At 46.2% G+C, this 11,656-nt stretch overlaps 1 protein-coding gene across 2 annotated transcripts in view; it reads left to right on the top strand.

Annotated features, from left to right (window-relative positions):
• Positions 1-2,897: 2,897 nt before the first annotated feature.
• The window catches only part of PANX1 (pannexin 1), a 28,514-nt gene continuing 19,755 nt past the window's right edge, over positions 2,898-11,656 (top strand). For both annotated transcript variants that reach the window (XR_008575433.1, XM_054812925.1), the window contains exon 1: positions 2,898-3,178. Coding sequence is in view for 1 of the 2 variants with exons in the window: in XM_054812925.1 (XP_054668900.1) it covers positions 2,998-3,178 (181 nt within the window). In the remaining variant the exon portion in view is untranslated. The remainder of the gene's footprint in view (positions 3,179-11,656) is intronic.

The raw sequence follows: 11,656 nt of genomic DNA, 5'->3' as shown, positions 1-11,656 counted from the left end.
CATGAGGAGGCTGATCTCTGCACTCGGCGAGGAAGACAGGCAGAATCAGACCATGTTTAGTGATACTTGAATGTTTAGAGCTCATTTTTAATTAAATAGTGCTCACTCTTGCCTGCTCACGTCAGGTACAGCTCTTGCAGAGGAACTCCAGAACAAACATGTCTGTGAAACTGTTTATCCAAATTTGATTTTGAATGTAAATTCAAGTTGCTGGTTTTGGTTTTGGGTTTTTTTTTTTTTTTCATTTTATTTTTTCCATATCTGTATCTTGAAGTATGTTCAAATGTAGGAAACTTTACTGCTCATCACTTTTATTGTAGGTTAATGGTGTCCTGGATTGATGTCCAGTTAACCAATGTGTTGAAGTTTCTTGGATGTTTCTCAGTTATTTCTTGATTCTTTGTTTTCCCCAGAAGTTTAAGAGCACACACGTGAGGTAGAACTGCAGGACTGAGCCCAAATAGGAGTTACACCATAGCAATAAACACTTACAGACTTCTTCTTCTCTAAATCTTCCCTTTGAGCTGACAAAACCAAATACTCTAACGCCTTTCATCTCTCTGTTTTGTAAACATTAAAATTGAGATCTGTTCTGCGCAAAACCACTGTCTGTCTGTGCAGAACATTTGCTCTGTATACGTACAAAATTAAAGCCTTTCACTTAAACATACACTGTTAATAAAGGAAATTATTTGGTACTTTCCTTTTAGAGTAGCTAACGCGTCTGACTTTTTAGAAACAGAGTCATAGAAACCAGCCAGCCAAAGTGATTACAACAGTAATAAAAATCCGGTTATTTGTATGAACCTTCTGGCTCAGTTCATTTCATCTGGCACGCTTCTCAGCTGCATGGCGGCTGTGAAACAGGAAGGAAGCCTCCAAAGGTCCTCAGGGCCTCAGGACATCACTGTTGCTTGTCCAGGCAACACAGCCTGCCACAGAGAGCGTGAAGCATCATGGAAAGCATAAAACAAGGCATTTAACATTGCCTCCTGGTGCAGGCAGCCCCGTGCCCAGCCATGCCCAACACCTGTGTTGAAGGACAGCATCTGTGTTGGGCTGAGGGACCAGCGGGAACAGAGAACAAAGCAACAAAATGAACAAAGGAAGAAAGCAAACAAGTCACCAGGACAAGCGTGTTCTCCAGAGAGTGCTACAGGCCCTCAAGTATGAAGAATCTGGATTGCGAACTCAGGTAGCAGTTGGTAGCTGCCCTAGCATCAAAAGCTCAAAAAGTGACAAATGCAAAAGCAAGCTTTCAAAACTTTCCAGAGGAATAAGCAGCTCTGACGTCCACACAATGCAAGCTGGTAGAAACCATTCTAAAAAAAAAAAAACCAGAAAAGTGGTCAAAGGCCTAAAAGAGATCACAGAAGAATGGATGCTTTCTTTTTTTTTTTTTTTTCTTAAAGAAAATTGTGCCTCAGTGAGGTTTTAAAGGATTCAGCGTGTAGGTAAGAGGCCTGGATTAATACAGCCTGCTTACATTTCCATAAGACATTTGAGAAGTTCCTTGTTAAAATTTCTTAAAGAAATGAAATGACCATGGAATGAGAAGAAGGGTCCATGGAGGCTAAATAACTGGTCAAAAGACAGAAATAAGTGGCCAGATTTCACAGTGGAAGTCATTCATGAAGTGCTGCAAAGACCCTTGCTCTTCACTATTTTCCGTAAGTGGTGTGAAAAAGGGTGACCAAGTTGAGTGACAAACATAAATACGTGTAGCATGAAAAATGAGTGATAAAAATTTAAAATTTAGTCCTGATACAATTACAGTAGTACTTGTGGAAAAAAAGCAATCCTAGCTTTATGTGCATCATACTGCCTAAGCAATCCAGAAATGAGATCTTATTTGTAATACTTTAATGACAGCGTTAGCTCAAGTGCTTATTAGTGGGCAGGAAGGCAACTGAATGTTAGGAATCAGTAGGAATTAAGAACAGAGCAAACCAGAAAATAACTTAGCATCACTACATAAATGTCTGGGGCACCTGCATCTTGAATGCAGCATGAGTCACATCCGCCGGCCCCATCCAGGAGGGGACACAGCAGCACAAGAACAGCACAGAAAGAACAAGAAAAGGAATCAGCGTTGTAGAACAGTTTTCATATGAGGAATGATTTCCTTGGATTTGGGCTTGGAAAAATAGAATGGAAACTGAAAGCAGACAGGGTAGAGGTTTAATAAAGGGAGAGCTGAGTGGAGAAGGGAACAATTTGTCCCTTTTGGAGGAAGCATAGCACAGGAGGTGGCTCTCTACAGGGTGGACAGTCACCTCTGCAACTCCTGGTCTGAGGGGGCTGAGGATCCTCTGAGCTTACAGACGTTCCGGAAGCAACTGAAAAACTGTAAGGGGGAAAATGAGGTAACGGTTATTAAAGGTGAAAGCAACCCGCTGACTCCCACAAAAAAGTGATTTGAGATGTGGTGGTGGTGACCAAACACTGAAATGCCACAGCACATGGTGCTAGGTAGGTTAAGGGCTTGGAGCATCTGCCAGACGAGGTGGGGGGAAGAAAGCTGGGGCTGTTCAGCCTGGAGAATTTTATCCCTGTGTGCAAACACCTGATGGGGATGCAGCAGTGCAGACGCCAGGCTCTTCTCAGCAGTGCCCAGTGAGAGGACCAGAAGCGACGGGCGCAAACCGCAATACAAGAAGTCTCCATCCTTGGGGACACCCCAAGGCGCCTGGCACGGCCCGCAGCCCCCTGGTCCGGGCAGAGGGGGGCTGCCTGACCTCACCTCCTGCCGCCCCGTTCCCCCCGCGTCCTGGCAGGCCGGCCCAGCTCGCACCCGGGCACAGCCCCCCCGTCCCGTCGGGCGGAGCCGCGCGGGGCCGGGCCGGGCTGCGGGGGCGCTGCCGAGCCGTGCCGGGCGGAGCCGAGGCGTGCCGGGAGGAGCCGAGCCGAGGCGTGCGGGGCCGGGCCGGGCCGTGCCGGGCTGTGTTGTGCTGTGCCGTCCCGTGCCGTGGCGTGCCGTGGCGTGCCGGGCCCGCCATGGCCATCGCGCACATCGCCACCGAGTACGTCTTCTCCGACTTCTTGCTGAAGGAGCCGCCGGAGACGCGCTACAAGGGGCTGCGGCTGGAGCTGGCGCTGGACAAGATCGTCACCTGCATCGCCGTGGGGCTGCCGCTGCTCCTTATCTCCCTCGCCTTCGCCCAGGAGGTCTCCATCGGTAACCCGCCCCCCCCCCCCAGCCCCCCCACGGCCCCCCGGAGCCTCGCGTGGCGGACAAAGGGCTCGGCGGGGCGGGGGGCGGCGGAGCGGTGCGGAGCGCAGCTCCGGGGCGGGAGACGCGGGGGAGGGGGCAGCGCTCGGTGGGGGCTCAGCTGCCAGCTGCCGGGAGGGGTTTCCACTCGGGGTAGGGCAAGAGGCGCCTTTTGGCCATGGGAAGCGCGCAAGAGGCAGAGCGGCTCGCTGGAGAGCATCCCTAGCAGCTGGCGGTGCCTCCCTGCACTCTTGCCCAGGTATGCTGGGCATCCCGGCTGGCCTTTCCCGGCCTTCCCGTTGCCCTCCTCCTCCTTGAAGCATTCCCTAACCGCTGTCATTCTCTAACACCTCCTGAGCAAGAGCCCTGTCAGCTCAGCTCGTGGCTGTGATTCAGGGAGAGCGATGGAGCCATGCCGCTCTTTTGTTTCCCGATGCTGCTCAGCCTTGAGCGTGAGCGACCTGCCGAGCTGTTGCCTTGAGACCTGCCCCTGTGCTGCGGTTCCCGGCGCTCGGAGTATTTTGCAATAAGATCTCGCTGTCACTCAGCAGCTGTCAGGGATAGGTGCCAAGGAAACGGGGTCTCAGACCTCTGCGTTTGGACTGCGAGTGGCTCGGTTGTATAGTGATGTGAGGCAGGCTGGGCAATGGAAGCGCTCTCCAAAGCTTTCCCCTGCTCTGCTGCGCTTCTGCAACTGTTCCAGTTCAACTTCTGGTGTGACTCGGTTGATGAAGCTATGCTTTACAGGACAAGGGCCAAGTTTCCTAATTATTTTGCTATCTTTTTCTTTATTCCCCCATCCCCAAGTTACAGAAGTGCTTGTGCAGCACTCTAGTAGCCAGCCCTTTTCAGAGTCTGAAATGATGAGGAGACTTATAAATCCAAATGATAAGGACTTGTAACTTGGGGACTCACTTATAAAACCTATTTGCTTATAAGAATTGCGCTGCATTTAAATACCACTATATGAATGAAGATTTCAAAGGGGAATAAGCAGCACTGTCCATTTTGAGGCAGAGGTGCATCATAAGACTTCCACCCTTTCAGAAATAGTTTAATTTACTGCATGTGCCTGTTTATTGTCATTCAGCGTTGTATACCTGAGATACATCATCTATAGGTTTGAGTCAAGCAAATGTCAAGACAGTGGAAGCTGGAATGCGACTGTGAATTAGTGGTGAATCTGTGCAAAACCATCATGAATATCATTAATCAGATACCAGACTGCTTAAGAGATAAGATGCCCCAGACTGCTGTATTTACATCTAGATACACACTTATTGCAGTAGGTGTGGGCTTGACCCAGAGCACTGTGGCCTGCAATAACCATGCCGAGGAGTCAAGGATAACCAGGCTGGGAATGTCAAGACCAGATCCAAGCCATGTGGCAGCTCTGGTCAGTCAGAGACTGGATGGATACAGCAGTATTTCTGTAATCTAACCTGCTGCTTTTAGTTTTAGATCTGCTACTGATATGTGCACATTTCTTCCTCTTAAAGCAATGAAAAAGAGGGCTTGCATTTCCATATCCTAACTCGTATGTGGGCCCCTTAGTTCTTCTTCCTTCTACTTCAGCCTGGATCCAGTTTGAAACAATGCCTGTGTATCAAGGTCTCCTTTATGAGTATTTCTTTCATTCATTTTCCTTCCTTATGTAAAGCTCCAACACGCAGTTGAATTGCAGAGTTTGGTAAAGTGTGAGTTAAGTTCTCATCTTTGCTAATCAAAATTTGGGCCTCAGTGCGTGCTATATATAACATATTTCAGTATTAAACTAATTCAAATTGAATCTGTAACTGCAGTAGATTCATAAAGCAAGAATTAAAATGCATGCTACATCTTGCATGTGCTTTATTATGCTTATAATCCTGAGAACCTGTTAGAAGAAAACATGGGGTTTAAAACCAAGATCTTCTATTTGAAAAATAAATATGAAAAAAGCATAAATATGAAAAATACTCCAGGCCCCCAGTGTGAGTGAAACTACACCACGTGATTTCCATACAGAAAGTGATACTATATCAGCCGTGCTGCTATTACGACTGTCGCCTGTTTCCCACACAGTCCCTGCAGCTTAGCAGGCTGCCTGCTTACGGGAGATCCCGGAGCTGCTTCCGTTAAGGCTCTTTGGGGGATAGAGAGGATCTTGGGGGCTGGATATGCCTGCTTCTGTGAGCACTAGTGTTCAGCCAGTGGTAAAATAGAAAGCAAGGATTGGTTTCAAACACTTCCTGATGTAATTGTGCTTTGAAAAAGCTCAGGAGTACTAAACCAAGAGAAAATGGTAGGGTCCATTTTAGGTCTGAGGAAGAGCAACTCAGAATCAGAAATGGTTGTGGAAGCGGTATGTGAGTCACAGCATGGAAATATCTCTACCTCTGGGTACAAAAATCGAACACCCTGTCAAAAAATGAATGCTCAGCTCCTATTTCTGTTGGGATAATTGCATTCTTCCCACCAAAAATTCTCTTGGCACCTTGAGCCATCACCTTCTCTTCCTGCTCTGCTTTCCTGTTTCGTTGCAGTGCAGTGTCAGGTAACTGCAATTTTCCTCCTACATACGTTTGCTGTTAATTGTGCAAAATGATAAAAACATTTATGATGGCTGCGGAAGTTTTCTGAAGCCACTAAGCAACTTTTAGTTTTGATAGAAGTTTCAGGAAATAAATGAGATTCCGGTTGTGTATCGCAGAGGATTTCTCCGCCGGAGGCATGGAAAACCCAGCTGCCGCCACACTCAGCCAGCGAGCACTGCCAAAACTCCTGGGGTTAATGCCTGTACCGCACTTCAGCATCCTTCAGGGGCAGGAGGAGAACTACTCTTAGTTCATTCTTGGTTTCATTTTAGAAACTCATGGTCGGTTGCAGGTTTGTGATGATTTTAAGCTGGTTCTGGTAGTGCTTAGTTGTGATTGAGCTGTTCTCTGCCAGCCCTGGGAAGCTTTGCTGCTTGAAATCCTGCACCTGTTGTCTCTTTGCAGCTAGACCTTGTTTTATATAATTTTATGTAATTTCATATAATTTTATATAATTTTATACTGGAAACTTGAAAATGGAAATAACAGGATTGTGAGGATTGTGTTGTGTATGCTTATATTTCTTATGTTATGGCCTGATATTATTTCCTTATATTATTTGGCAGTTTTTAGGGTAAATATACTACAGGTGATCAGGTAGTATGGTAACAGAAACCATATAAATATAGCTAAATCACCCATCCCTTGTATAAAGGAAAAAAAAATGACAAAAGGACACCCTCAGCAATGTATGAGCCACAAATTTTGTCTGTGTCATTTTTCCATGACCATGTTTTTAATAAGAATAGCTTTGAGCCAGGATTGAGATTCCAGTTTTATAAAATGTGCATGTGTATATTGTGAGATATGCTTTCTTACTGTAAACAGCTTAGGTGAAAACATAGATATTTATTACCAAGGCACTGCTTGTAGCAGGATACTGCAGCCCTCAGCAGGTACAGTCAGTTGAGCAGAGAGGAAATCGAAACAAGCTGCTTAATTTTGGCAGAGGCTTGGTTCCAAGTTAGTTCTGGGAAAAATATCAGTGGCTGGCTTGGGTTGCAGCCGAAAGAAAACCAGATGTGAGAGCTGTCCACTCAACATCAAATATTTGCATCTTTTTCCGTAGGAAGGCAATTGGGAATTGCTCATACATGCTTAAGCCCAGCGGCTGCTTCTCACCAAATGATGTCGTTTGACCTTCTGTATGCAGCAGCTCTCGGGTACCGTGAGGCTGTGCAGCGGGCAGCGTGTGCCGGCTGCGTTCACTGCAGCTTTGCATGGGAGGTGATGGATGGGAAGGGAGACGAGGAGGGAGGCAGAGAGCTGGAGAGGGGAGAAGGGAATCTCGTGGTGGCCACCAGCAGTCCTTACAACAAGTTCAGTTTGGGCATTTGTTGTGCGTGGCTCATACATTGCTGGTATGAATTCATTGTCTTGGTTTAGCATCTCTGTTTATTTTATAATAAACAAACACCTTGGAAACCCTCCCAGGATCCAGAAACTATCATATACTAAGTAAGTCATCTAAGAAACTTGAGTATAATCAGCATGAAGGTCTGAGTAGTGCTACTGCTTTGTCAGTTGTGGCAGACTGGTGGGTTAGGAGGTGTCTGGCCATGGACCAACCCACAGCATCTGCCTGAATCTGTCAAAATTAAGATTTGCTGCACTAAAAAAAAGTCTTATTTCCCTCTGATGCATCTTACTTCTGTGCTGGAGGGCGCTCAAAGGTTGGTAAGTGGAGTCTTGCCCTATGCTCTACACACCACGGGGTTAATGTCCCCATTGACTACTTCGGGCTTTCACAGTGGTGACAATCCTTGCTTGTCCTGCTCAATTTCCACCTAATTTCTGGGAGGGTTTTTCCCCCAATCTGTTTGGTTTAGTTCCCATCCCCCCCAGTTGGCTGCCTGTGGTATTTGAGGTGCTTTGGCCAGCAGAAAACACAGGGTGAAGGGTGTTAGTGGGGAAATCTGGGTGCTGCATACTAACAGCTTCTGTGGGTGCCACGGAGGCAGCAGTGCCCATCTGCAGCATCCCTTATTGGATGTCCAGCTGAGCCTGTATCTCTCTATACAGGTTAATCATGTTTCTCAAACAGTCAGGACAATCAAATGTATAGAGAGGTTAAAAAAAAAAATCGTGAGACTAAATCACAACAAATATACAAAAAAATAGTCTTAACTCTTGAATTAGCCTCCTTTCCTCTCCTGCTGCCCTGAGGCTGGCCCTCCCTGCTGATATCCCTCTCCCTTCACGTTCACAAGTTGCTGGGGAGGCTTTTGGGAAATAATCCTGTCTTGTGACTTCCGTAAGGGCTGGGGGCTAAAGTGAAGTTGGGTGTAATTAGGCCAAAGACTATTACTATGGCAGCTGCTGGCTGAGAGCTTGAAAAACATCTCCAAGTGCAGCTGAAACAGGCTATATGCTAATAGGTGACATTTGCACATTTTGCATTTAGTTCTGCAGGGTGCTCTGAAACCCGGGGCATTAATGACAGGACTGAGTCAACAAGTGTGTGAGTAGCATCAGTCTGGAGCAGCCAGACAAACTGTGAACTTCAAAGCATCTTTCGTTAGAGGTGCAGACCCCGGAGAACAGCAGCATACGCTGTGCTGCTCTTTGGCATACAAGGAGTGCTCAGTAAATAGCAGAAGTTACCAGCATCAGCAACAGGCCTGCCTGGGGAGCCAGGACAAACTTGTAAAAACATTTACTTTAATGTCAAGCCTAAATTGTCCTTGGGTGAACATCTTCAGCTGTTGGCGAGAAGATTTTTTGCTGTTTAACTTGTACAGAGCCAGGTTTACATTTCCTATGGAAATGATGGTAGGCTGCTTTTGGTGCCAGAATTAATTTAAAAAGCATCATGGCCCTCTGGTGTTGCCCGAGATTTGGGCTACCACCAGTGTTGGCAGTGGAGCCAGATGGTCATCACCGCTATTTTGAGATGTTTTTTGTAAAGGTGAAGGGAAACCTTTTTTTTGTTTTCCTTAAATGTCACTGGTGGGAATTTCATTTACAAGTTTTTTCCCATGAATCAAAAAACCTATCACTCTGAAGACAATGCTTGATAAACACCCAGCTCTTTTCCCACTGCATGGTTTTGAGACTTCTCTGAGGGATAACTGGCAGCCCCGTGGAGAGGGAAAGATACTTGCTGATTCCTCTGACCCCCTCCACTTAAACATTGCATCACCTGAGCTTCACGTTCTGCTACTACTCCGCTGCCAAAGTAAACCTTGGGGAAGAGGTTCTTTTCTCCAGTGCACCCATTTGTGTGTCTCCATAGTTCCTTCTTAAACATCATGTTTATTCTGTTTCACCCAACCTGCCACTGTGGTCCATGAGAAGCATCCATAAATCTAATAAAATCATTCCTTCTGGTCTGCTCTTAATGCATGTGTATACACCCACACATAGAGTTGCTTCTTCTTTGGCATGCATTGGGACATCATTTTTCATATTTGAAAATCTTTTTTAATGTTGGGGTAGAAGGATGTGCATTGGATGGTGCCTTGCAGTCTGTACATTGTGTATGTTGTGTCTTGATTTTCTTGTTTGTGGGTTTTTCTTCAGTGGCTGCTAACGTGGATAATTCTTGCTTGATAAAATCAGGTGTTTGGGTATTGTGGCTAGTTCATTTTGCCTTGTGGAAAATTATAGTAGTAATTAATGGTTGCATTTTCATCCAAGCTTATGCAAATCTTTTTGCAGTGATTGCAGTGTATTAGAAACCAAATAATTACTTACTGAACATTTAATCCTGTCAACTGCAACCACCTGATCCTTGTTCAGGAAAAATACTTCAGCATATGATTAACATTGATTCTTGGAAGTACTCTCTGTTAGTTGTAGTTTCTTAATCAGATGTTTAAGTCAGAAGAGGGGTGTTGAGCCACTGGGGAGGAAACCAGTCCGGCTTGCTGGGTTTATGCTCTCTCTGGTAAGGGATGCAGCCAGAGGATGCTGAGCCCTCTGCTTGTCCCGCCTTGCACCCCAGCAAAGCAGCTGGATACGGAACAAGGACTCTCTCCTTCACATTTGAGATTTTCCTTGGGATTCTGGGAGTTTGGTTTTGTAGGTAGGTTTCTTTTTTGGAAAGCATCTACAGGGGCATTAGGATGGGAATCGCAGAAGTGACTTGTATCCTGCTCATTTAGCATCAATACCAAAATTTCTACTGCCGTTTGGGCAAAAGGAGCCGGAGTAGGCCCACTGCTTGCATCTCAACTCTGAGAAGTCCCAGCTGGGATTGGGGCATCTTCTTTTAGACACCTGATGAGAGATCCTTCCCAAATGAGCTTGCAAGACTTAGGCAAAGTGGATGAAAAGATGTTACCAAGGCACATGATCTCCACCTGTGGACAGCCCCATGCCGGTTTTTACAGTACTGTATAGGAGCTGCAGAGGAGCCAGTCGCAGAAGAAAAAGGTTCTCCTGGAACAGCCATGGAGGAAATAGCTGGGGGCTTGTTGGCAGAGCACACATGAAGACGTGCGGCAGCTGGGTGGGGTGACAGCTCGGCCTTGCAGCTCGCTGGCTGCCGTGACTCACGCTCGTGCTCAGCTGCGTGCCTGCCGGTAATTCCTGCCCTCGGCGACCAGCTCCATCTGATAATCTTAGCACACTTGTAAAACTTGCATTTTCTTACACATAGTTGCACATCTGTTGCTGCCTTAAGTTTCTGCAGCTCTTTTGAGTGGTGTCTCTTTAGGGCAGCCATACTAAGCATCATTTTTTTTTATCCTCATTTGTTTGCAAAAGTGTAAGTCAAATCCCCATCACTCCCTCTCCAAAGTTGGTTTAGTACCAGGGAATGATTAAAAAAACCCTGCGTTGCCAAGTGTAATGCTGACTTGGCCAAAGACTGTTGTGGCAACTGCTTAATGAATGCAGTCATTTATTGTTCCTCATCCTTCTCACTGTGTATTTTATCTCCCCGTTGTTGTTATGGGCTTGGCTGCTGCTTTTCTTTTTCCCCTTCTATTACTTGTGGGAGCAAAGGATGGGGAATGGCTTCATGTCACCAAGCCAGGAGGCTGTTCCTTTGATAGCAGAGGACTATCGGCCTTTCATGAGCTAGCCCGGTGCACATGTGTGTGTGCACAGTGGGTCTGTGGAAGGCGTTTGGCCCTTTGCCTAATTTATCCTCTAACAAAACCTACAGATTTTCTTTTTCATTTCCTCCAGAATAGCACAACATGAATTAAATTATCTGTATAGATTTATTGCTGTTATTCCTTTGGAGGGGAGAACAAAGGAAAAAGAGATGGAAAATTGTGACCATTTTCAGATGCATTTAATAATCTGTGTTCTGTGCAGGTTATGCACAAGCCCCCCTTCTATTTAAGCCTTAACGTTGCCATGGTTAGTGCAAAGTTGTAATTTACATTAACAAGTGTTTACAACCAAGACTGCAATGAGTTAATTAAAAATCAGTGCAATAACTGGAGTGCCCCCAGCTTCTGCTTGATGTCGAGCTCTGTCTGCTTGGCTCCCAAGTCAAGCTGCCAAAGGTTTCCGACGTCCCTGCTGAAACCCTGTGGATCAGAAGAGCCAGGTTCACTGCTCTGCTGCGCCACTGGTGTGGCTGTAGCTATTCTGGTATGAAGTTGTGCACATAACTCTTTGGAGAAGGAGGCTGGCTGCCTTTTTCATCACTAATTTTGGAGAAGGAGGCTGGCTGCCTTTTTCATCACCAATTTTCAGTGGTTTCCCACCACCCGTGAACTGTAATGAACACATGGAATGTGTTTCTTGTTGCAGAAACACAGACATGAATAGGACAAAGCATCTTTCTGAACACTCCTATTGCTCGCCCTTTGAAAGGGTCACTTGTGTGCTGCTTCACACTGGGCACAGCCAGCAGCAGGAGGTTCGTTAAGTGATGAGAGCAGAACATAAATGGTCCCTGTACAGTGGA

This window comes from Grus americana, chromosome 1, assembly GCF_028858705.1.
Source record: "Grus americana isolate bGruAme1 chromosome 1, bGruAme1.mat, whole genome shotgun sequence".
In the NCBI taxonomy this organism is placed as follows: Eukaryota; Metazoa; Chordata; class Aves; order Gruiformes; family Gruidae; genus Grus; species Grus americana.
The sequence above is the reverse complement of the archived record's forward strand: the minus strand, read 5'-3'. Positions and strand labels throughout refer to the sequence as shown.